Here is a 22,414-nt window from a genome sequence, read left to right on the forward strand (position 1 = left end):
GCCCACATATTCGCATTCTAATCGCTTACCACAACAGAGTATTTCACTGTGTTTACTTTTATCATCTCACAGCAAAAATTTCATATGCTTATTATTGACAAATATGTCTCATTATTTGAATCTGTTTAATTTCTCAGTTTGGATACTGAAGCATTTAGACACAAAGTTCAAAGAGCAAAGGATGATGTGTTTATTCTAATCTACTAGGTTCTTGAGTTGCAAGTCCCATTGTGGATTGAATATACCCCAAATGACATGGGGAGGTCCTAACCCTTGGTTCCTCTGAATGTGACCTTCTTTAGAAAGAGGGTCTTTAATGAGGCACCTGGGTGGCTCAGTTGGTTACGCATGCAACTTTGGCTCAGGTCTTGATCTCGCAGTTCATGGGTTCCAGCCCCATGTAGAGCTCTGTGCTGACAGCTCAGAGCCTGCAGCCTGCTTTGGATTCTGTGTCTCCTTCTCTTCTGTCCCTCCCCAACTCACACCGCACGCATATGTGTGTCTGTGTGTCTCAAAAATAAATAAACATTAAAAAAAAAAGTTTCTGCAAATGTAATCAAGGTGAGGATTAATTTGGATTAGGGGGGCCCTAAATCCAATGACTGATGTACTTGTAAGGTGTGAAAGATTTAGACACATAGACACACACAGGAATACTATGTATTAACAGAGGCAGAAATCAGAGTAATGTGTCTAGAAGCCAAGAAACTCCAAGGACTGTTGGAAACCACCAGAAACCAGAAGGAGCCAAGAAAGGATCCTTTCCTGGAGCCTTCAGTAGGAGCATGGCCCTTCTGACACCTCCACTTCAGAGTCGTAGTCTCCAGAACTGCAATAGAATAAATTTCTGTTTTAAGCAAACCAATTTGTGGTTACAGCAGCCCTAGGAAACTACCACACACATCAAGCGAGAACTCAGATAAGGTGGGATTAATACATTTACCCGGATATACTTAGTTCCTGGGTTTGGTTAATGAAAATTCAAACAGTAAGAAACAATGCTATTTGTATTTTTCTTTCTGGAATTACTTATTTTTGTTCTTTGCCTATTCTTCTGTCATGATTGTCATTTTTCTTGTTGATTTTTATGAGTTTTTTATGTATTTCATATATATGAGTAATTAACCTTTATCTTATAGGACTATCTCCAGCTTATTTGTCTTTTAGCATACAATTAATTTTAGTTCGCTAATTATTTTATGGATCAAACTTTATGGGGACTTCACCTATGCAACATTTGGCATATATTAGATGCTTAATAAATCCATGAATATTTATAGCAGCTTTATTTATAACTATCAAAAACTATCAAAAACAATCCAAGTGTCTATCAACTGGTAAGTGGGTAACTGTCACACACTCAGTGAGGTGGTATTTAACAATAAAAAGGAATGAACTACTGATACACACAAAACAAAGATGAATCTCAAATGCATACACTGACAGAAACCAGACCCAAAAGACTACACAGTGTATAGGCCTCACAGAGGCTGCCACCCCGGGGCTGACCACACTGCCCAGCCATGGTCAACTCCACCGTGTTCTTCGACATCACCATGGACAACGAGTCCTTGTACCGCATCTCCTTCCAGCTGTTTGCAAAGTTTCAAAAGTGGCAGAAAACTTTCATGCTCTGAGCACTGGGGAGAAAGGATTTGGTCATAAAGGTTCCTGCTTTCACAGAATTATTCCAGGATTTACGTGCCAGGGTGGTGACTTCACGTGCCATGACGGCACTAGTGGCAAGTCCATCTATGGGGAGAAATTGATGAGAATTTCATCCTGAAACTCATAGGTCCTGGCATCTTGTCCATGGCAAATGTTGGACCCAACACAAATGGTTTCCAACTTTTCATCTGCGCTGCCAAGATGGAGTGGTTGGATGGCAAGCACACGGTCTTTGGCAAAGTGAAGGAGGGAATGAATATTGTGGAAGCCACAGAGCGCTTTGGGTCCAGGAATGGCAAGACCACCAAGAAGACCACCATTGCTGACCGTGGACGAATCTAATAAATCTCACTTGTGTTTTATGTTAACTACCAGACCATTGTTTTTGTAGCTTGGGAGAGGACCCCCTCACCTCCATCTGCTCGAAATCTCCTATAATCTTTGTGCTCTCCTTGCAGTTCTACGGGCTCCATGTTTTCCTTACTCCCCTCCAAGTCTAGCTGGATTGCAGAGTAAAGTTTATGATCATGAAATAAAAACTAAACAACGCTAAAAAAAAAAAGACTACATAGTGTATGATCTTATTTTTTTTTAATTTTTTTTTTTAACCTTTATTTATTTTTGAGACAGAGACAGACATAGCATGAACAGGGGAGGGGCAGAGAGAGAGGGAGACACAAAATCTGAAACAGATTCCAGGCTCTGAGCTGTCAGCACAGAGCCCGACGTGGGGCTTGAACCCACGGACCGTGAGATCATGACCTGAGCCGAAGTCGGACGCTTAACCGACCAAGCCACCCAGGCGCCCCGTATGATCTTATTTATATGACACTCTGGAAAAGGCCAGAGACAAAGGGCTGACAACAAAGGGACATGAGATTTTTGGAGGTGACAGAAATATTCTAGATATTATGTCGGTGGCCATATGACTGAATGCATTTGTAAAAACTCATAGAACTGTACGCTAAGAGGGTGGAATTTACTCTAAACTCCCTTCAATGAACCCAACTTTTGAAAACAGAATGTTAGGATTAATGAGTTGTGTTTAAAGACCAAATAAATTGTTCATACCTCATAGATAAATGGGTCTTTATGGATTCCTTTCTTTTCTTCATCAAACTCCCTGAAATGCAGAACCACATGTGAAAAATAGAGCTACAGTATTCTGACATTTAAATTCAGAAGTTTGTCATCACTTTATCTCTGCATGACACCAGTGAAGAAAGTAAACACAAACCAGCCTTAATGCATGATTGGGAAGACAGAAAAAAGCAGAAAAAGAATATAAGTTAGGTATAGAAAAAGGAAATGTGGTAGAGATTAATAGACTACTATTCACAACTCCTTCTCAGAGGCAGCAGGATCAGGTTACCCAGCTCTACTCTCCTATCTTCTGAAACACATATTCAGTTACTATTAAAATGTAATTTACAGCCTGACTTAAGAAGTAAAAAAAATCACTGGATTCTGATCTGCCACTGAATCAGTGGGTAACCACAGAAAAGTTACTTAAGGTTCCCAGCCCTAGATTTCTATGGCTAAAACATAAACATCTATTCTCCCTCTCTTTATGAGCTGTCACTAAAAACTTAGTAAATTTCATATTAAACAATTCCCTATAAAAATGTAAACACAAAACTCTCAGATATCATTTAATAATTATGGTTTTGTTCCAGAAAGTTTTAAAATAGTCATCCCAAAGCATGTTAACTATAAACCATTAAATATACCAAAACGTATTATCAGTCTGATCTATACTCCGAAAGAGAATAAATCTTTGGAGTCCTACAAGAACCCATCGGAATTGTTTCAGGATACCATTTATTATTTGATCTACTCTTACTGAAATAAAAACAGGAGGACTAGCCCTGTGAATGATTGGCTTTTGCCATTTTGGACGAGATTTTGATTTATTCTTAAAGATATTTTGTCTTTTATGTATCACTGAGAGATGTTATTTGATTATTCAACAATCATGTATATCATAGGCAAGAACTCTTCTTAGATGTCTAGGATATAAAACAAAAACATAGTCCCTGGTTCATACTCTTGACTGAAGTCTAAAGAGTAAAACAACAGTTACAACACAGGGTGCTGGGTGCTCTGACAGAGGTGAATACAGGGTGCTGTGGTAGCACAACGGAAGACATTTTGCTAACACTAGAACTTTATCCTGAAAGCCAAGAGGGACTCACTACAAGATTTTAAATGGGAAACACCTTTCTGACCATGAGATGGAGGGTATAAAGGAGGCCAGGAAAACAGCTGCGAATAAGAAGTGACAATGGCCTGAACAGAAGCAATAGAGATAGAGAGCAAAGTGCTCCAAGTGACTGACTAGACAGGATGGGGGTGGAGGGTGGTGGAAAAGAGAAGTGACGATCTTGGATCTGAGGAGCTCTTAATTCATAGGCTTAATTCAAGAATTAATTAATTCAAGAATTCAGGAGCAAAAAAGTCAGGTCGTGAGGAAAAGATGAATTCAGTTTTGCAAATATGGAGTTTGAGGTTCTCATGGAAATTTCCAGTAGGCAACTGGATACAGAGGCATTGTGCTTACAAGTAGAAAAAAAGACTAACATCCATGAAATAATTGGGAACTATAAACGGTCTAAATAAAACAGTATCAATGGGGGACTGGTTAAATAAGCATTACACAGGCACAGAATGAAATATTATACAGCAGTTAAAAACAATGAGCTAGATCTATAGGGTGTCATACTGGAAGCCATTCAAGACATTATTAGTTAAAAAAAAAAAAGCCTAGAGCTCTTTCTATAATGTTCAAAAAATTGGCAAGCATTACTACTTTTGCAAGAAAAAGAAAAGCAATAAAGATAAATAATGAGGAGCGCCTGGGTGGCTCTGTTGGTTGAGTGTCCAACTCTTGGTTTCAGCTCAAGTCATGTCAAGTCAAGTTCGTATCTCAAGGTTTGTGAGATACAGCCCAGAATCAGGCTCTGTGCTGATGGTGCAGAGTCTGCTTGGGATTCTCTCTCCTCCTCTCTCTGCCCTTCACTCGCTCTCTCTCACTCTCAAAATAAATAAATACATAAATAAACTTTTTTTTAAAAAGCCAAATTTTTTTTTACAGAATAATGAAAAAGTATGGCATTTAGAAAATAGGAGGTTAGGGGCGCCTGGGTGGCGCAGTCGGTTAAGCGTCCAACTTCAGCCAGGTCAGGATCTCGCGGTCAGTGAGTTCGAGCCCCGCGTCGGGCTCTGGGCTGATGGCTCAGAGCCTGGAGCCTGTTTCCGATTCTGTGTCTCCCTCTCTCTCTGCCCCTCCCCCGTTCATGCTCTGTCTCTCTCTGTCCCAAAAATAAATAAACGTTGAAAAAAAAAAATTAAAAAAAAAAAAAAAGAAAATAGGAGGTTAGATTACATCAGTGGTTCTCAAAGTTGTGGTGTCAGGCCAGCAGCATGTTTCACCCGGCATTTGACAGAAAGGAAAATTCTTTGGCGCCACCCAGATTTACTAAATCAGAAACCCTGGAGGTGGGGCCCAGCCATCTGTGTTTTGACAAATCTCCAGGTGATTCTGAAGCAAGTTCAAGTTTGAGAACTACGGATTCGACTTTAAAGTTGGATGCAGAACTAGATGGACTCTCCTTTTGTACTAGCAATTCACTATAATAAAGTCTCAGAGCACAGTGAAATAACGGTATGTAACAAAAACACACTATTACGTTATTATAACTGTAGCTCATGTAACGAACCGAAACAAATACATTTCACACCAGAAAGGCTTTAAACCGATGAAGGCTGATCTAGTTTTCCGTATTCTGAGAAGTGCCTCTAACATATCCTAAGCTCTGTGCATTAGAACGAATAAAGGGCCTCTTGAAAAACTTGTCACCTTCCACCTCCATTGATAACGTACACTTGTTTTCGCCTATACGAGACTACAAGCAAGCCCCCCCAGGGTCAACCCCACACTCGAACAGATAACCAACCGGCCATTCCCCAACTCCAAGACCCCGAAAGCTGCCTTAGTCTGTAGCGTAGGCGCCACTGACAAGCGACAGAGCGCTTATCCCTAAAGCAGGCAAGAGGATTGGGGCGGAGTCGAAAACGACGCCCAGGGACAAGTGCTGTCCTCGCACCCAAGGCAACAGCAAAGGCTACAACTCACTGCAGGAGACGAGAGTAAAACTCCTCAGCGGCTCGGTTCATTCGGGACCACATCACGCCCCAATTCGACTGCAGATCCGAAACCGCCAAACTGAACTGCGCGCCGGACGCTGACGTCCTGGGTCATGACCCCATCGCCGGGACTACTTTTACACCCCACCCACGCCCGACAGGCCCCGTTTGTCCACCAAGTTAATCTTTTGTTTTAGAGTACACCGCAGTTTTTCCTCTGCCAACAATTTTGCATTCCTGTAAGAAAAAGTTAAAATAAGTTGCAGCGGCTGAGAGGGAAAAGACACTTCGTCTCGCGAGAGTTGCCACGCCTCTTTATGGATTATTCCGCGGAAAGGAGTCCCTTATTTCTAAGCGATATTGTTGGCTTTGAAAGTGGGTAGATACCATAATTTGATGCATGTGAAAAAACAATACGCTATTTGTTATTTTTATAGAGTGGTAGAGAGAGATTTTATGTCTCTGGATGGTTCTGAGGCGGGGAAGGTTGGCGGACGAGTTGAAGTCTACAAATAGAGCGGAAGTGCTAGGCACTTCCTTTTCCTATAGGAGCCGCCGGGTTGAGAGGAGCGTGGCCCTCTCCTCTCCCCGCGATGGTGAGTGGAGGTCCATTCTGGCGAACTCTTTCTTGCGCTCGGGTCCCGGCAGAAATGTATTAGTGGTTTAGGACCCAAGAACTGTAGGGGAGAAAGCGAGGATAAAGGGGATGGAGGCATCACCTGTTTGTGGGTTGGAGCTGGGTAGTGCGGCTAATTTACGGCAGCCATTTTAGAGGCAACGTGGGCGTCCCAGCAATGGGCGACAGGGTCGCTCTCAGGTGCGGAGGAATCTTTGGGATTCTAGTTTCCTTGCATCGTAGAAGGCGTGAGTTCTACCGAAAATAGGGAAGCTCTTGGGGCCTAAGACTGAATCGGGGCCATATTCAGTTTTGGGCTTTGTATTTTCAGGTGTTGTTCAGGAAGGAACATTTTCATTTTTGCCGAGGCAGATTTTATTAAAGACCCGCATATCCACGTTTTTCTGAATACTCCTATGTGTTCATCTTAACACGTGCCTCTACAAAAACTTCGTCACCTCCTTAACTTAAAAGTTGCTCTATTTGGCGTTCTCTAAACCTATGAATTTTTTAGCCAGGTATAGTTAAGTGGGAAAAAAAAGACCCTATACTTGTGATGCTTGCATGATAATTTGGACAAAATAGCACTAGAATGTTCGATGGTAGTGTTGTGGACATGGGGAATGGAAGACGAGGCAGTAGTTGGGCTTTAAAGTAATAAGAGAAATTTCAGAGAAGGTGGTCTGAAGGAGGGTGAGGAAGCATGCAGATTGTTTTTAAGATGAAGACTTAACCTCTGAGGGAGAAGGGGTATGCCCCTGGGTGTAGGTACAGACAGTAGCATCTGGAAAAGTGTGGGAGATGAAATCCAACAGATTCTGTAGGCTATCCTCAGAAATTTAGTTTTGCTTTCAGGTGTAAGCCTTTGGAGAAGGTTGAGCAAAAAGAAACATGGCCAGTATTTGTACTGGTAAGTTGTGTGATACGTGTTTGAGATGAAGGGGGCCAAGGGCAGAAATTGGAAGGCGAACTGTAGGAGACAAGATATGCTGACATTTGGGGTTGAAAAGTTTATCTAGATGGTAGTATTAAAGAGCATTTTCGAATCTCACAGTATCCCTTGAATCGTTTTTGCCGTGTAAGGCCTGGTTTGAAAGCTTGATGATCAATTTTGTGCTTGAACTTGAGATTCTAAATGTTACAGTGTAAGAATGTTTTGAAGTTAATAAACGTAATATGTTGGTAATAGCCTCTGTTTCAGCTCTGAGTGTTGTCTACCTCCCCAAATTCCAGTCTCCTGTAATTGAGGTTTTACTGGTATTGTTGATGCGTGACCATAGTGCCTTTGGCTTTGTCAATATGAGTATCTTTTCCTTTTTCTCAGGCGTGTGCTCGTCCATTGATATCCGTGTACTCCGAAAAGGGGGAGTCATCTGGCAAAAATGTTACTCTGCCTGCTGTATTCAAGGCTCCCATTCGACCGGATATCGTGAACTTTGTTCATACCAACTTGCGCAAAAACAATAGACAGCCATATGCTGTCAGTGAATTAGCAGGTATGGATTTTTCGAGGATTGAGGTTTAAAGACCCGCTTAACAGCAGTGATGAAATAACACTCCATTGGTCCGTGTTTCTGAAGCACATGATTTTCCTGGATGTTCTGATGCTGTTGCTACCATGCATAATAGTCCTATATCAGTATGATTGGGTAACTAAAACTTGTATTTCTTCCTAATTTCAGGTCATCAAACCAGTGCTGAGTCTTGGGGTACTGGCAGAGCCGTGGCTCGAATTCCCAGAGTTCGAGGTGGTGGGACTCACCGTTCTGGCCAGGGTGCTTTTGGAAATGTATCCTTTGTTCCACTATGTAGATGGGTCAGCTCTTCGGGAATTTATCGAATTGAACCTGGCTTGTACATAGTTGAAAATATTTCAAAGATACTAATAGTGTCCAGGTTAAATACTGCTCTAGGCAGACAGGGGCTTGGCATTAGGAAATTTTGCTTGCAATGATGTCGTAATTTGCGTCTTACTCTGTTCTCGGCGACAGTTGCCTGCTGTCAGTAAGCTGGTTCAGAAGGGTGACGAAAATTCTTACTGAGCAAGACATGATCTTTTTTTTTTTAATTGCCAAAATTTTGAGAAATGAGATTCTTAACTGGGAAAATAGATGTGTCGTGGGGGCCGCATGTTCGCACCAACGAAAACTTGGCGCCGTTGGCACCGCAGAGTGAACACAACACAGAAGAGATACGCCATCTGCTCTGCCCTGGCTGCCTCAGCCTTACCAGCACTGGTCATGTCTAAAGGTTTGTAGATTTTGTTTCATAGGACTGGTACAAAGTACCCTTCCCCCCCCCAACCATTTCAATCATGTTAATGATCTGTTTCAATTTTGTTCATCCCAGAGTGCCTGACTAGATTTCCCTCTTCTGAATAATAGTTCTGACCACTTAGGTCGATAGTAAGTCAGCAGTGAAGACTGTGTAACTGGGAAAGTAATAGAAATACAGGGATTTCATATGTTGGCAAACTTTTCCACTCGGTTCATCACGTTCCTACTCTGTAACTGTCAAAATGATGAGATTCCACTTAATTGGTCCGTGTTTCTGAAACACATGATATTTGTGGAAATTCTGACTTGGCACATTGTATTCCATTTTGCTCTTGTGGATTATATGAAATGTTTCTCTATTTTTCAAAAGGTTCGGGGTAAATGGTTTTTGTTAATTGGCTCTGTCAGGTCATCGTATTGAGGAAGTTCCGGAACTTCCTTTGGTGGTTGAAGATAAAGTTGAAGGCTACAAGAAGACCAAGGAGGCTGTTTTGCTTCTTAAGAAACTTAAAGCCTGGAATGATATCAAAAAGGTAGGCTTAATGAACAAATTTCCCGTTTGGTGGTCCTTAATTTCATCAGATTTTAAATTTCAAAAGATTACTGGAGGATAGATAGTATAACTTGAGGGGCTATGAGAACGAGGATTCTTAAAATCTTATAAAACTTAGGTTTGAATCTTGCCTGGCATTTACGGTTGCGTGTGAATGTTGAGCAATTCATCGTGGCTCCTTTCTTTACAGTGGAGACTGATTTCTTGAAATCACGTTTGAAGATGAATTACTAAGGTCATATTTTAATGAGAGTAATAAATGTTCTCGCTTTTTAGGTCTATGCCTCTCAACGAATGAGAGCTGGCAAGGGCAAAATGAGAAACCGTCGTCGTATCCAGCGCAGGGGACCCTGCATCATCTATAATGAGGACAATGGTATCATCAAGGCCTTCAGAAACATCCCCGGTAATTGTACTGCTTACGCATGTTTTGCTTGTCCATACTATGCAAGTTTACTCAGCTTTTACTATGATGAGATTCCACTGTATGGTCCGTGTTTCTGAAACACATGATTTGGTGGAACTTCTGATTGTCAGCTGAATGAGTACACCGGTGAAGGTTGGAACTGCCTGATTAGTAACATAGCTCTCAGGTACCTTACATAGCACGAAAGTAGTGCAGAAGATTTGTGTTTTTGTGTTGAGATACAGACTCCCTAATTTTCTTTTTCCTTTAAAAGGAATTACTTTGCTTAATGTAAGCAAACTGAACATTTTGAAACTTGCTCCTGGTGGGCACGTGGGACGTTTCTGCATCTGGACTGAAAGTGCTTTCCGCAAGTTGGATGATCTGTATGGCACTTGGCGTAAGGCTGCCTCCCTCAAGAGTAACTACAAGTGAGTATTGTTGGCCTTCATGTATCAAACACAGGTGTTTATGCTGCAGATACTTACATTTGCTATTGGTTTGCATGTTTTGTGAATAACGAATGTGGTTTTGCCATGTGCCCTCATGTACAGATAAGATATGCCAAAATGGTGAGATACTGTGAGAAGTTGATAGCGTAGTTGAAATTAACTCAGGAGAGCTTCGATTGTTAGTGAGAATTGGGAATTGAGCATCTTATTGTCAGCATTTTTTTTTCTCAGCCTTCCCATGCATAAGATGCTTAATACAGACCTTAGCAGAATCTTGAAGAGCCCTGAGATCCAGAGAGCCCTCCGAGCACCACGGTAAACTTGTGATACTTAATCTCATTCCAATCTCTTAACCATTAGTTATTTGAGAAACATGAATAATGTGAACGAAGTTGTTAATATTGTAATGTCTACTTTTCTACAGCAAGAAGATTCATCGCAGAGTCCTCAAGAAGAATCCACTGAAAAACCTGAGAATCATGTTGAAGCTGAACCCATATGCAAAGACAATGCGCCGGAACACCATTCTTCGCCAGGCCAAGAATGTAAGTGATAATTTGGTTTTTGCTGATATGTTAAGTTTTTAGAAAGGTTTGATTCTTAGGTTTTCTTCTTAATTTGTTGCAGCACAAACTCCGGATGGATAAGGCCGCAGCAGCCTTAGAAGCCAAATCCGAGGAGAAGGGCGTTCCAGGCAAGAAGCCTGTGGTAGGGAAGAAAGGAAAGAAGGCTGTTGGTGTTAAGAAGCAGAAAAAACCCTTGGCAGGAAAAAAGCCTGCAACGACCAAGAAACCAGTAGCTGAGAAGAAGCCTGCAGAGAAGAAACCCACCACGGAAGAAAAGAAGCCTGCATAAAGCTTAGATTTGTTTATTCCGTAAAAGTTAAATCATTTTGGACAGCTAATTATGAATAAAGGCCTAATCAAAGACCGTGAGAAACCTGACTTGTTGGATGTGTTTGTGAATCTTGGTTAGAATTTTATTTTGTTGCCCATAATTCCTGTCTTTTGCTTCCATCTTTTTGGGGGGGGGGGTCTGGTATAAAACTGGACTTTGCATTGTAAATCCATGCAGGTGAATGGAAACAAGAACGCTGCATAAATCCACGTGTAAAATCCAGTTTGTTAGATAACAAGCAGATGGCTAAAAGACTGGTCTCAGATATGAAGCTATTAGGATTTAGCAATCCTTCCTCAAAAAAAAAAACTACACCTTCAAAAATAAGTAAAATTCCATAAAGGTTTGGCTTTTACAGTACCACAAGAGGGCAGAATATATACATTTAGGGGTACTGCATTAAGAAATTGATGGTTCCTCCAGAGGTTCCTGTTAGAACCTTCTGCGATAGAGTATAGTTACTGCAAGAGATGCTACCCTCAATAAATTGACCTACGTTATGAAGGTGTCCAAAGCGTTTTTCAGAACTACTTGATACTTGCAGTTTTACTAAGGGATGAATACAAGTATAGCACAGAGGAGCACCTGGGTGGCTTAGTTGAAACTGACTTTCACAGAGGGGTAGCCTGGGTGGCTCAGTTGGTTAAGCGTCTGACTTGCACTCAGGTTATGGTTTTGCGGTTTGTGGGTTCGCGCCCTACATCGAGCTCTGTGCTGACAGCTCAGAGCCTGGAGCCTGCTTCGTATTCTGTGTCTCTGTCTCTATCAAAAATAAGTAAAAAAAAAAAAACCCAGGCAGGTTCTGCACTGTCAATGCAGAACCTTGTATGGCGCTCCCAACTCCTGAAGCATGAGTTCATGGCCAGAGCCAAAGTCCCATCCTTAAAACCCAGAGCATCTGGCTTGTTTCAAGCTGTGGTCATGATCCCAAGGTCGTGGAATGAAGCCCTGTGTTGTGTTCCACGCTGAGCTTGCACCCTGCTTAGCGTTTTTTTAACTCTGCCCCTTTCCTGCTCACATGCTCTGCTCTAAAAAAAAAAAAAAACGCAGAGAAGTCTGCGCCAAAGAACGTTGGTTTGTTTTCCTTACCCTGTTCCAGCATGACTTCCCACCTTAAGAGTTAAATTGTCCTATTTTTGTCTCCTGTCGGGATCTTGTTTTGCAACAGGTTTGTTTCCATTGGCCACCTACTTCAAATTCCACATCAAGGTGATGGATCTTCCACTTGGCAGATTGAGGGCAATCTAGCCCTTAGCATACAAAGGCACCACGTCCCAATAGAATGATAGCCCTGCTTTATCTTCCTGTTCCAATTTGCACACCCTCCTAGGAACCACTTTGACATGAGGAGGAATCCTTGCCTGAAAAAATAACAGGGCTTGTGCACCTGTGTGCTAGATACTGTGGTTTTGGTCTCTGCCCTCAAATGCGTCTGCAGGTCTTGTGGCGCTAAAATAGCCACTTGCTGTAGCACATTGAAAGTGCGATGCAGGGGGACGCCTGGGTGGCTCAAGTCGGTTGAGCGTCTCTTGGTTTCAACTCAGGTCGTCAACTCAGTTTGTGGGTTCCAGCCCCACACGGAGCCTGCCTGGGGTTCTTTTCTCTCTCTGCCTCTACCTTGCTTGCTCGCTCTATCTCAGAATAAATAAATATTAATATATATATAATAAAAGGAAAGAAAAAAGGGGTCTCTCCTAGGAAAAGCACGCTCCCGCCGAAGAGCCAGCGAGAGTTCAGAGACGGGCCGGAAGCGTCGCTGCCCGCGTGCTGCCAGCCCCGCCCAGCCTGCTGTTTGGTTTCCGGGAACGAGGGCGCCAGACGTCATTACCGGGCGCCGGGCCTGTCGGCCGGCGGGAGGAGGCGCCATGCTGAGCCGGCTCCAGGAGCTGCGCAAGGAGGAGGAGACGCTGCTCCGGTTGAAGGCGGCCCTGCACGACCAGCTGAACCGGCTCAAGGTGACCCCGGGACGCCCCTCGAGCCGGCCGCCCCGCGAACCCCAGGCGTAGGCGGCGCCCACTTTGACAAGTACCTGGGGGGCGGGACTGCCGTTGCAGGCTCACTCCTCTTAGAATCTAGGTCCTGCGGGTCTACGCCGAGGCCCGGCGATCTGTACGTGCTGCAAGACCACCGCCGCACCCGTAAACGCGGGTGGACCGCACACCACGCGCTGAGGAAGTCAGACCTCCCTAAGGCTCGCCTAGGTTCTCCCTGCCCCCGGACCCCTTCCCCCCGACCCCCTACAGCATGTGCTAGCCACCATTTACTAGTTTCTGTTGACGCTTGGAACAGCTCTGGTATCGTTAAGCTAGAAGAGATGGGTGGATCCGTTGTGCAAAGAAAGCGAGCGAGGCCCAGAGAGAAGAGACTTGTGCCAGAGTTCCCAGTAGCTTTTCTTCTGGCAGCTCTTAGTGACTCCACAGCCTGGACGAGATTTAGGCGCACCAGGGCCATTTCCCACATTTCCCACCAATCCATCCTCGTTAGCCCCAGTGAGATGATCCTGATAAGCGCTGCTTTGCACCCTTCTTCAGGATCTTCACGTCCAGACGAGATGCGGGTTATGAAAGCCTTTTGTGAGCTGAAAAGCATTGTACAACTGTACATTAAAATAACACGCTTTTCCTCGGGACGGTTGCTGGCCAGTGCTCATTTATGTTCTCCTATCACTAGTACCTATACAAGTATCCAGTAGGTGGGTGTTGTGTATGAGGATGATGACCTCTAAGCCTAGGTTCCTTTATGCTCCAGGAAACACTTCCACTTCCCCTTCCCATCCTTCCTGCCTTCCCTTTCGCAATCCTGGGTAGAAAGCTACAGGCTAGCGAATTGGCCCCTGTGGAGTCAGAAGACATTTGGCTTTTTTTTTTAAAGTAGCACACTTGTGTTTTCTACCCAGATCTGCTGTACCTAGGGGAATGAAAGTCTTGGCTCAACTGAAAACACCTATACACCCCAGGGGGAAAGGGGCTGGAGGGATTTGGGCTCCTTTCCTAAAATATGGGGAAATATTAAGGGCCCCATCTTTTGCTCTAGAGCTGCACAGAGCTGCACTGTTTTCACTTCTCAGTACGCCAGCCTTTGAGCCTTTGACAGCATGATCCGTAAATTTTACCCAGGTCAGTAGCCCGGTGAAATAGTAAGCAAAGTGTCCTCGACTCCTCTCTTCTAGGTTGAAGAACTAGCCCTCCAGTCAATGATTAGTTCTAGAAGAGGGGATGAAGTGCTCCCTTCTCAGCCTGCATCTGAACAGCCACATGATGTAAGTTTAATCAAGTGTGGGCCGGGGGAAAGAATGCAAAGTCCATCCTGCTCTCCGGCTGCTTGGAGGCCAAAAGTTTTTGTAAATTACATGATCAAGCCCAAAGAACTCAGGGAATTAAGTTATTCTGATTTAATACGCTGGCTACTACATATGACTCTTTTAGGCAAGGACCAGCCTGCCTCTCTAGCAGCTAGGTACTCTTTAGTAATCATGTGTTGTTATATTGCCTGCAGCATCCTAGTTATCCGTCCCCTCTAGTTACTCCAGTGAACCGAGGGAGAATTGGAGATCTTTGCAGGCATATGTCAAAACTTCCGCTGCTTTATAAGTAAGCCTGGGATGTGAGGACAAGAGTGTAGCTTTGACTACAAAACATAGTGCTAAAAAGTGGGTTCCAGTCCTCATCGTATCCTTCTCTTACCAATGCCCTTAGGTAAAACAGTGCAATGTTCTTCTTTCTAAATACACCATATTTGAGCATTTTTTTCTCCCAGATGCGTGTTAAGCCACGTAAAACCATATGAGAGCAGCACATGTAGGCCAGCATAATTCTTAGGCATGAACCATGTTTGTAAATCAGGTAACATTCTATCAAATACTAGGGTGTTTACTCCCTCCCATTGTGGCAATAGAGGGTAGGAGGATAGGGATAGGAAGTGGCCTTACCTCCTGGTGATTAAATATTGGGGTTGAATGTGCAGTTGCAATTTAAAAAAAAATTTCATGTTTAAATTAAACATTAGAGAAAGAGCACAAGTGGGGGAGGGGCAGAGAGAGAGGGAGACACAGCATCCAAAGCAGGCTCCAGGCTCTGAGCTGTCAGCAGAGACCAGCACAGGGCTCGACCTCACGAACCGCGAGACCATGACCTGTACCGAAGTCGGATACTTACCAGACTGAGCCACCGAGGCGCCCTGAGATTTGATTTAAAATTTTTTTTTTTCAACTTTTTTTTTTTTTTTATTTTTGGGACAGAGAGAGACAGAGCATGAACGGGGGAGGGGCAGAGAAAGAGGGAGACAGAATCGGAAACAGTCTCCAGGCTCTGAGCCATCAGCCCAGAGCCCGACGCAGGGCTCGAACTCACGGACCGCGAGATCGTGACCTGGCTGAAGTCCGCGAGATCGTGACCTGGCTGAAGTCGGACGCTTAACCGACTGCGCCACCCAGGCGCCCCCCGAGATTTGATTTTAAAACACATTTCAGAATTTGCCGGTTTGGTGACCACGTCTTTCCTACTAATCCATAATGTCCTTGCCTAAAGCAGATGTTGGTACACGTAGACAATGAAGCATCAATCAACCAAACTGCACTGGAGTTGAGCACAAGGAGCCATGTGCCGGAGGAGGAGGAGGAGGAGGAGGAGGAATCAGATTCTTGAAGGCGGGAAAGAGCCAAGGTTTGTCCTATGAATTAAGTTCCTACATCTCAGGAACTTTGTCTCCTCAAAAAAATATTCTTTCAAAGTGGGCCCTCTGGCCCGCTTTAAAAGGAAGCAAGAACTTTAGGATGATGTGTAGTTCTAAACATGGTTCCATCCATAACTGACGTTTCAGTGACCTGGAAAAGCACAGATGTGGTATCTTAGCCTTGAGCAATGTGGGCGGTGCTGCGTCTGTATTCTGGTCAGATTCCGTAATTATGCTCAAAACAGAAAGTTTCCTCTCCAGTGCTATTGAGAAAGTCTGGCATTTGCCAAAAGGGCAGAGTTTAAATACAAGCCAGCCTTTCCAGTCAACAATGCCTCTTTTAAGAAAGCCAATTAAAGGCCATCTGCATGCCATTGAACCATTGTGAGCAGCAAGGCCACAGTCTAGGAGAGAAAGATGACAAGTGAGGAGTACAGCGAGCCACTTGGGAACACAGGCTGCTGCCACCTCTCGGGTGACATCACAGCACGCTGCCGACAACATGCTTGGGAGATTAGGCTTTTGTAATAATGACTGTTACAAAATAACAGTTGCTAAAATTGGTATACTGCCCCTTTTTCAGTGAAATACAGTTAAGTACTGCTGAATTTTATTAAAATAACTTACCCTGCCCAAGCAATAGAAAAGCCAAACAAAACATACAGAACCTCCTCAAGCAGAACTTCTGCTGTAACTGCTCCAGCAGAGAACATGGATGGGTGTATGTATTAATCAACATTTCATTCCAGTGATTTTCAGCTACTCTTACAGGAAATAGCCAAAAGTTTAAATGAGAGTATTTCTTGGAAAACACAGTGTGAAAATTGTTTTGCAACAAAAGCAACCAAACTTTACATTTGGGGAATCTAATTTATGAGTGTGGGTTTTCGAGAGCTAGAAAAGTCGGCTCTGAATTCTGGCTGTACCACTAACTGGGCACTTGCCTTATTGAACTCTTTGCAGCTCTCAGTTTCCCGCGTGTAAAATGACAGGGTGCGCACCTGCTCCAGCACTCTGGCATGTGGTTATGGGGTGCTCGTGAGGCGTCATGTAAAACTCTAGCTACTGTTGGTGTCTCAGCAAGAGGGAGTCTAAGGAAGGAATTGGACATGGGGAACTCAAAACAGCAAGACCGATGGCAGGGAACATTATTCTTGAAAACAAGATCATTCCTGGTAAAAACTACTAGGGAAAAACCCTTGGACTCCCAAAATGTAACACTTTTGTATAGAATAGAGAATTTAGGACACTCAGAACAGATGTTAGCCCTACAGCGAGAAAAAATGCTGGACCGGCCTAGGCAGTATACATAACACGAAGCAGTTTTTTAAACCCTGGCTGTATTCTAAGCTCCTGTCCATCTGGAGTGGAACTACCTACTCAGGAGATTGAACCACGTTATTCTTAGTTTGGAAACAAAATAGGCCTTGTGTTTTTAAATACGTATTTATTGGTTTTCTGTAACCTGCCCTCTGGAAGAAAATGGGGGAAGAGGTGCTGACCAGGCGTCACCACACGAACCTCAAGTTCTGAAAGTCACTGGTCAAAAAAAGGCATCGGTGGTCAGTTTGTTTTCTGTGACTTCACTGCTGCCTCACAGGCGGGACGAAGGCAGCGCAGGCCCATTCCCCTCCAGGAAAGTGGAATGAAGAGGGGAAACCATTGCTCAGTGGAGCCAAACAGCACGGGGCTGGGTGTCCTGGGTAGAGGCTCCCACACCAGCTGGGCACGGCCAAGAGCAGGGTGCTCCCGTGAGCAGGCCGGTTACCCCCTGACCCCACCCTGCCTGCTTTTCCCTGGGTAGAAACGGCAGGAAGAGAGGGGATCTGTTGCTCCCAGGTGCACGGGAAGGGTAGTTGGAAGGCTCACACCTAAGTGTTTGATGGCTGAGAAGACTTGGACAAAGTCCAACTTGGAATTACAGGAAGGCCCATTGGTCCGGAGCACTGGACTCGTCCCCAGTGTGGCATTTCTGCCTTGCAGCCTCCTCCTCGTCTTTACCCTTTGCCCTCACAGGAAGGCTTGACGACACCATTTGATTTCTCGAATCCTACCACAAAAGTAGACCTGTTTTTTCATCCTTTTAACTTGATAGTATATTTATTAGAATAAGAGATTAGATTTGTTAAACATCTGGGTTGAAATGGTTAAAAGGATTTTCATACAATTCTTAGGCACTATACACACTGTTGTTTACAATAGCATCGGTACTTGGATTTGGGGAAAGATAAATCTCATACATTTTAATGCCTTGATCCATTTGTAACATTCAAAGTAACCATCATTTTAGAAACACTAATTCAAACTTAAAGAGACACATACCACTAAATATCCCACATAATATATTTTAAAATAAATATAGAAATACAACCAGAAGTCTACAAATCATCACAGTAGACAGACTGGTGAAGCCCCAGCTATCGTGGCAGTGAAGGGCTCTGGCTAGATTTTGACAGAAATTGCTTCATTCTACACCAAAAGCAAAAATATAATAAAATAACAAGATCTATACTTTCTGATGTTCTTTTTCATAGCAGCAAAGCATGCTTCACATGCAGTGCCTGTGAAGGATCTTACAAGGCTCCTACCCCAACAGAAGGAAGGTGTGCCCGGCAAGAATGCAGTACCACCAAGTGTCAAAAGAATCCCAAAACTACAGGCAGCTAGCCAGTCACGGTGGGGGAAGAGCAGTGCAATTTTCAGTAAGAATGACTACCCACAGTCACCAAGGTTTCACTGTAACTGAACGTTGCGCATGTTTGGATCAACATACACAAAAATAGCCCCAAGCACAAAGCCAATCCACTTAGGGAAATAACAGAATAAATGACAGTAATATTAAAAAAGACACAAATAGAATTTTGGCACATGCTGTGTTCTTCATCCTTTGTCGTAGGCGAAATGCACGTCTGAACGGAGACAGGCATGGCAAAGAGGCCTGAAAGCGACAATGGCACACCACTGGGCAGGGGACTCGCTCTTTGCTGCTTCCCAGATACTTAGACGCCGGCCGCGTGGGTCGGTGTGCTGGGCTGGTTAAGGCCGATGGTGGAGCAGAGCCAACCTGCAAAATCCACTTCCTCACCATCAGATCTCTTGATAAAGGCATGAACCTGTGTGCGAGGAAACAGAGAGTAAGTTAAAGGAAAGTTCAAGAGTCCCGAGTCTAGACTTGGGACCAGCCTTGCAATCCCGGAGCCTGCCTGCCATTGGGCGGCAGTAGGGGGCCGGCTGCCGCCCCGCCCCGAGAGCCCACTCTGCCTGTTTGATCTGCCGGGAGGCCTCAGCTGCTCACTTCCCTGGGCCTGCGCTCTTCCACTGCGAACTGGGAGTAGCAGCTCTGCCCTCCGCGCCCCACAGGGTGGCTTGAAGGAGCAAAATAATGAACGGGTGGACTTCGGAGTGTGTGTGATACTGCACGGGCTCTGCAAGCTCAGATGTTCTCCGGTATTACTGCCCCACTCTTCTGAGAGGGGCTGCGGAGGATACCGAACACAAGGTGAGCCCGTCAGTGGTGGAAAAGGCCCCGTCACCACGAAGGAGCCGGCTGGCCCGCTCCTTCCCTCGGCTCGTCCTTTAGCCTCACGGGTGGACACGGGAGCCTTTTGTTTGGGATCCTGCAGCCCCAGGGTCAATGGGACCATACTGGTCAAGGCAGCGGGGAATGGGCTGTAGGAGGACTGGACGGATGACCGACCGAGAACAAATGAATAAGCGGGTCGTGTACAAATTGGAAATAAATGGACTTACCATGAGTTGTTTCAGATCTGCTCTCTCTGCTGGGTTTTTTATGAGGCTTAAAGAAAGAAAGATAATGTCAGAGAGATTTCCTGGCAATGGCTCCAACTCAAGTTATTTCACGTTTACATGCCTATCCTCCCCACACCCTGTATTCACCTTCCTGTTCCTAGCACTGCGGCATGCCTGCAGGTTCGTAAGTGCTGAGTTAACCTGAGATCAGAAGCCAATGTGCCCATCCCTGTAGGGCAGGTGAGGGGCAGCTTTTACCCAGTGCTGTGGTCAGCCCAGTTACTGAAGTCCTAGCATTCTGGAGGCGTGGGGGAAAGGGCAAAGCTCCGTTCCCCAAGACCAGGTGGGGAGGCCGACAAAACCAGCATATCTCCAGAGAGCAAGGAGCTGACTTACCATTTATTCACAAAATCTTGAAATTCCAGACTGAATACTCCACTGGGCAGCTTTGGAGGAGGCTGTAAATACAGGTTAAGAGCTAAGAAATGCCTGGCTTCCTTCTCCAGCCATATTCCCCACAACCCCCACCTCCCCCCCCCCCCCCCGGCCTCAGGACAGTGCTGCCCTTAACCAACCAAGGGAAGACAGGGGTTAGAGGCCAGTGGCTGCTTGCTGGGCCACCCAGGTGGAACCGCTGTCTCAAGCCACAGCTGGAACTGGGGCCCAGTTGGTGGCTACCACTCACTTGCCAGTGACTAAACAAATCAGTTTCTGACTCTTAGTTTATCCTTCTGTGACGTGAGGAGGACCTTGTTCTCTCTGGGAACCCTTCTAGCTGATCCGACTGTAAATCCTGGAGTGTGTCCTGGAACTAGGAGCTAGGGGGGGTGTGCTAACCACCAGGCATAACGCAGCCCAGACAGCACTCGTGGAAGACACAGAAGGCTGAATCGTAAAATGTATATCCCTTTTCCTCTATACCCCGAAGAAGCAGCAGAGAAAGATTAATATAACATCAGCTGAGAGGGCTGGGTCTGGAAGAATGTTCCCTGCACACTTCAGGAAGGAGGCTGTTTGCGGGCATCGATGCTAGGACACTGGCAACAGCTCTCATGTTCCCAGGGTACGCAGTGGAGGTCACGCAGGGCGACAGGACAGGGCTCCTGGAGCACCTGGCTCGTGTGTTCCACGCAGACCCAGGAAATGGGACCCCCCCTCCTGTGATCTGTGCCGGGGCGGAGTGTTGGCCTCCTTGTGAGTGGACTCCCACAGTGCTTGGATGTCACTGCCTTGATGTGCAGCCCCGACCAACAGGTGATCAGAGACTGACAATTAAACACACTACCAACAAAGCCCTGCCTCACCCTCTTGCCCTGAAGGACTTACCACGACACCAGGCAAATGAGACTGATCTGGGGGCCAGGGACTAAAAACCCAGCTCTCAGGCCCATCCTGCAGATGGTCGCTGCTGCTGAGGGGGATGAAGGGAACATTCAAAGGAGGGATTGCCTGGCCTCCAGAGTCCCAAGTAGGATGGGGGCCGGGCAAAAGAGGGGCTGTGAGGTGCCCATACCTGACCTAGCAGCCCAGCCTCCTGGGAGGGTAGGGAGGGGAGCTGGGAGGAGTGGGTGGTAAGGAAGTACACTAGGGGGGAAGGAACTTAGCTACTTTTCATCTCGGAGCCTGAGTTTTCTCACCTGTATGAAGAGGATGATGAAACCAGCCGGGCCACCAGAGGCTGGCAGCGGGCACACTAGGAGACCAGACCGGCGGCTGCTGATTTACTCAGGCTCTCTCTTCCCTGCGGTTCCCACCCAGCACCACCCAGCTCAGGTCCCGGCAGCAGAGGATGGCTCTCCGCACTACCACAAATGCGAGGCGCCGTGCCTTCCTTGAGTCCTTAAGCAGCCGAGATCACAGGCTGCACTTCCGTCCCATGTCTCATTGCTTAGCATAAAGCTGTGCAGACAGCAAGGACGGGCAAGTGAACCTCCCTAGGGATTTCGTAACTGATGGGGTGAAGCAGGATTTTCCCTGTTTGGCTCGTAATGGACACGGGGACCATTTTGAGCCTTTTGGGGTCTGGTTTTAGAGAGCATTAAGAAGTATGAAAAGTTACCCCGCTAGTCTCTTGAAAACAGAGCCATGCCTCTTACCGTGTACCCCAGCTGCGTGGGGCCTCCAGCTGCCTCCCCAAGCTAACAGACCTCGCCCCTCCTCCACTCCCCACGCCACACCTGAGGCCGGGGGTGCTGGCCCTACCTCTGGCAATTCTGCCGCAAAGCCCAGCTCCTCTGGGAGCCCTGCCCCAGCCCCTCTGTGCCACCGCTCCCCGCCCCCTCAAGCCAGGATTTGATGAATGCTGGGCAGTCTCTCCCTTCCTTGATCCTTTTTTCATTTAAACATACTGGTATAGGTGCGTTACACAAATAATGTGTGTTCTCTGCATTAAAGCCAGCCAGCAGCAATAAGCCAAAAGAAATTTCCACCATCCAGAGAGAACCACCATTTCCTACTGCTTTTCAGATTTTGTATGTACGTACATGCATACAGATTTGTTAAAGAACCAATCACAGTACACATACTACTTTGTAATGTTTTCCACACAATTTATAGGGAATATTTTCCATACCTGTTTCTACATTGTCATTTTTTTACATCTATTGCTTTTAATGGCACTTACAATCGGAAACCCTAATTTGCAGGTATGTGTGGACTTGCCTTGCCTCCCATATTAACCTAATGGTCTTCATGACGAGGGACTTTTGTTTTCCCGTCTGTGGCCCCCCACCTCGTGCGTAGCACCACCCCACAGTGCACACGTAGCCCACAGTAAGTGCACAAGAAATACGTGGTGAATGAAGGAGTGTGATGGCCACACTGGAGGCTCCTGAATCTGAGAAAGGACGAGAAACTCAGAGCTACCCAAATATGCTCCCTGGGGAAGGGGCACCCACAGCCTCTAAACCAGCCGCTCAGTTCCAAGAGCGTGATGCCCTACAAGCAGCCCCACTGTGGGAACAACACACAGGCTTCCCA

The 22,414-nt window shown here is 45.5% G+C and overlaps 4 protein-coding genes, 4 non-coding genes and 1 pseudogene across 16 annotated transcripts in view; 7 read left to right on the top strand and 2 right to left on the bottom strand.

Annotated features, from left to right (window-relative positions):
- ZWILCH (zwilch kinetochore protein) overlaps window positions 1–6,071 on the bottom strand; it is a 39,732-nt gene extending 33,661 nt beyond the window's left edge. For 2 of the 5 annotated variants that reach the window (XM_045059127.1, XM_023255157.2), the window contains exons 1-2: window positions 5,804–6,063; window positions 2,740–2,791 (exon numbers count right to left, since the gene is read on the bottom strand). In XM_045059127.1, the coding sequence (XP_044915062.1) occupies window positions 2,740–2,791; window positions 5,804–5,856 (105 nt within the window). In that variant the 5' untranslated portion in view covers window positions 5,857–6,063. Of the gene's footprint in view, window positions 1–2,739; window positions 2,792–5,803 lie in introns of all 5 variants that reach the window. The other 3 variants (XM_045059128.1, XM_006932447.5, XM_023255155.2) reach the window with 3 other exon arrangements.
- LOC101081142 lies at window positions 1,524–2,230 on the top strand (annotated as a pseudogene).
- Window positions 6,072–6,266: 195 nt separating the features above from the next.
- On the top strand, window positions 6,267–11,061 carry RPL4 (ribosomal protein L4). Its single transcript, XM_019832195.2, has 10 exons — window positions 6,267–6,410; window positions 7,755–7,926; window positions 8,113–8,219; window positions 8,542–8,680; window positions 9,115–9,239; window positions 9,536–9,665; window positions 9,940–10,096; window positions 10,349–10,432; window positions 10,542–10,662; window positions 10,745–11,061. The coding sequence occupies exons 1-10, from the start codon at window positions 6,408–6,410 to the stop codon at window positions 10,970–10,972; spliced, it is 1,266 nt and encodes a 421-aa protein (XP_019687754.1). The 5' UTR covers window positions 6,267–6,407; the 3' UTR covers window positions 10,973–11,061.
- On the top strand, window positions 7,969–8,039 carry LOC111561098. The gene has a single exon (XR_002743457.1). It is a non-coding gene; the product is annotated as a small nucleolar RNA SNORD18 (small nucleolar RNA).
- On the top strand, window positions 8,377–8,475 carry LOC111561145. The gene has a single exon (XR_002743506.1). It is a non-coding gene; the product is annotated as a small nucleolar RNA SNORD16 (small nucleolar RNA).
- LOC111561096 lies at window positions 8,944–9,015 on the top strand. Its single transcript, XR_002743455.1, has one exon. It is a non-coding gene; the product is annotated as a small nucleolar RNA SNORD18 (small nucleolar RNA).
- On the top strand, window positions 9,724–9,793 carry LOC111561097. The gene has a single exon (XR_002743456.1). It is a non-coding gene; the product is annotated as a small nucleolar RNA SNORD18 (small nucleolar RNA).
- Window positions 11,062–12,812: 1,751 nt separating the features above from the next.
- SNAPC5 (small nuclear RNA activating complex polypeptide 5) lies at window positions 12,813–18,719 on the top strand. 3 transcript variants are annotated; one of them, XM_006932449.4, is made up of 4 exons: window positions 12,813–12,969; window positions 14,184–14,273; window positions 15,541–15,675; window positions 18,582–18,719. In XM_006932449.4, the coding sequence occupies exons 1-3, from the start codon at window positions 12,880–12,882 to the stop codon at window positions 15,655–15,657; spliced, it is 297 nt and encodes a 98-aa protein (XP_006932511.1). In that variant the 5' UTR covers window positions 12,813–12,879; the 3' UTR covers window positions 15,658–15,675; window positions 18,582–18,719. The 3 variants fall into 3 exon arrangements, with proteins under 3 accessions (XP_006932511.1, XP_006932512.1, XP_019687755.1); XM_006932450.4 differs by having other exon boundaries at window positions 15,544–15,675; XM_019832196.3 differs by lacking the exon at window positions 12,813–12,969 and adding an exon at window positions 12,996–13,189 and having other exon boundaries at window positions 15,544–15,675.
- MAP2K1 (mitogen-activated protein kinase kinase 1) overlaps window positions 17,756–22,414 on the bottom strand; it is a 78,879-nt gene continuing 74,220 nt past the window's right edge. For all 3 annotated transcript variants that reach the window (XM_011282937.4, XM_003987018.6, XM_045059130.1), the window contains exons 9-11: window positions 19,832–19,893; window positions 19,436–19,481; window positions 17,756–18,798 (exon numbers count right to left, since the gene is read on the bottom strand). In XM_011282937.4, coding sequence (XP_011281239.1) covers window positions 18,685–18,798; window positions 19,436–19,481; window positions 19,832–19,893 — 222 coding nt within the window. In that variant the 3' untranslated portion in view covers window positions 17,756–18,684. The remainder of the gene's footprint in view (window positions 18,799–19,435; window positions 19,482–19,831; window positions 19,894–22,414) is intronic.

The sequence above is a fragment of the Felis catus genome, chromosome B3 (assembly GCF_018350175.1).
Source record: "Felis catus isolate Fca126 chromosome B3, F.catus_Fca126_mat1.0, whole genome shotgun sequence".
In the NCBI taxonomy this organism is placed as follows: Eukaryota; Metazoa; Chordata; class Mammalia; order Carnivora; family Felidae; genus Felis; species Felis catus.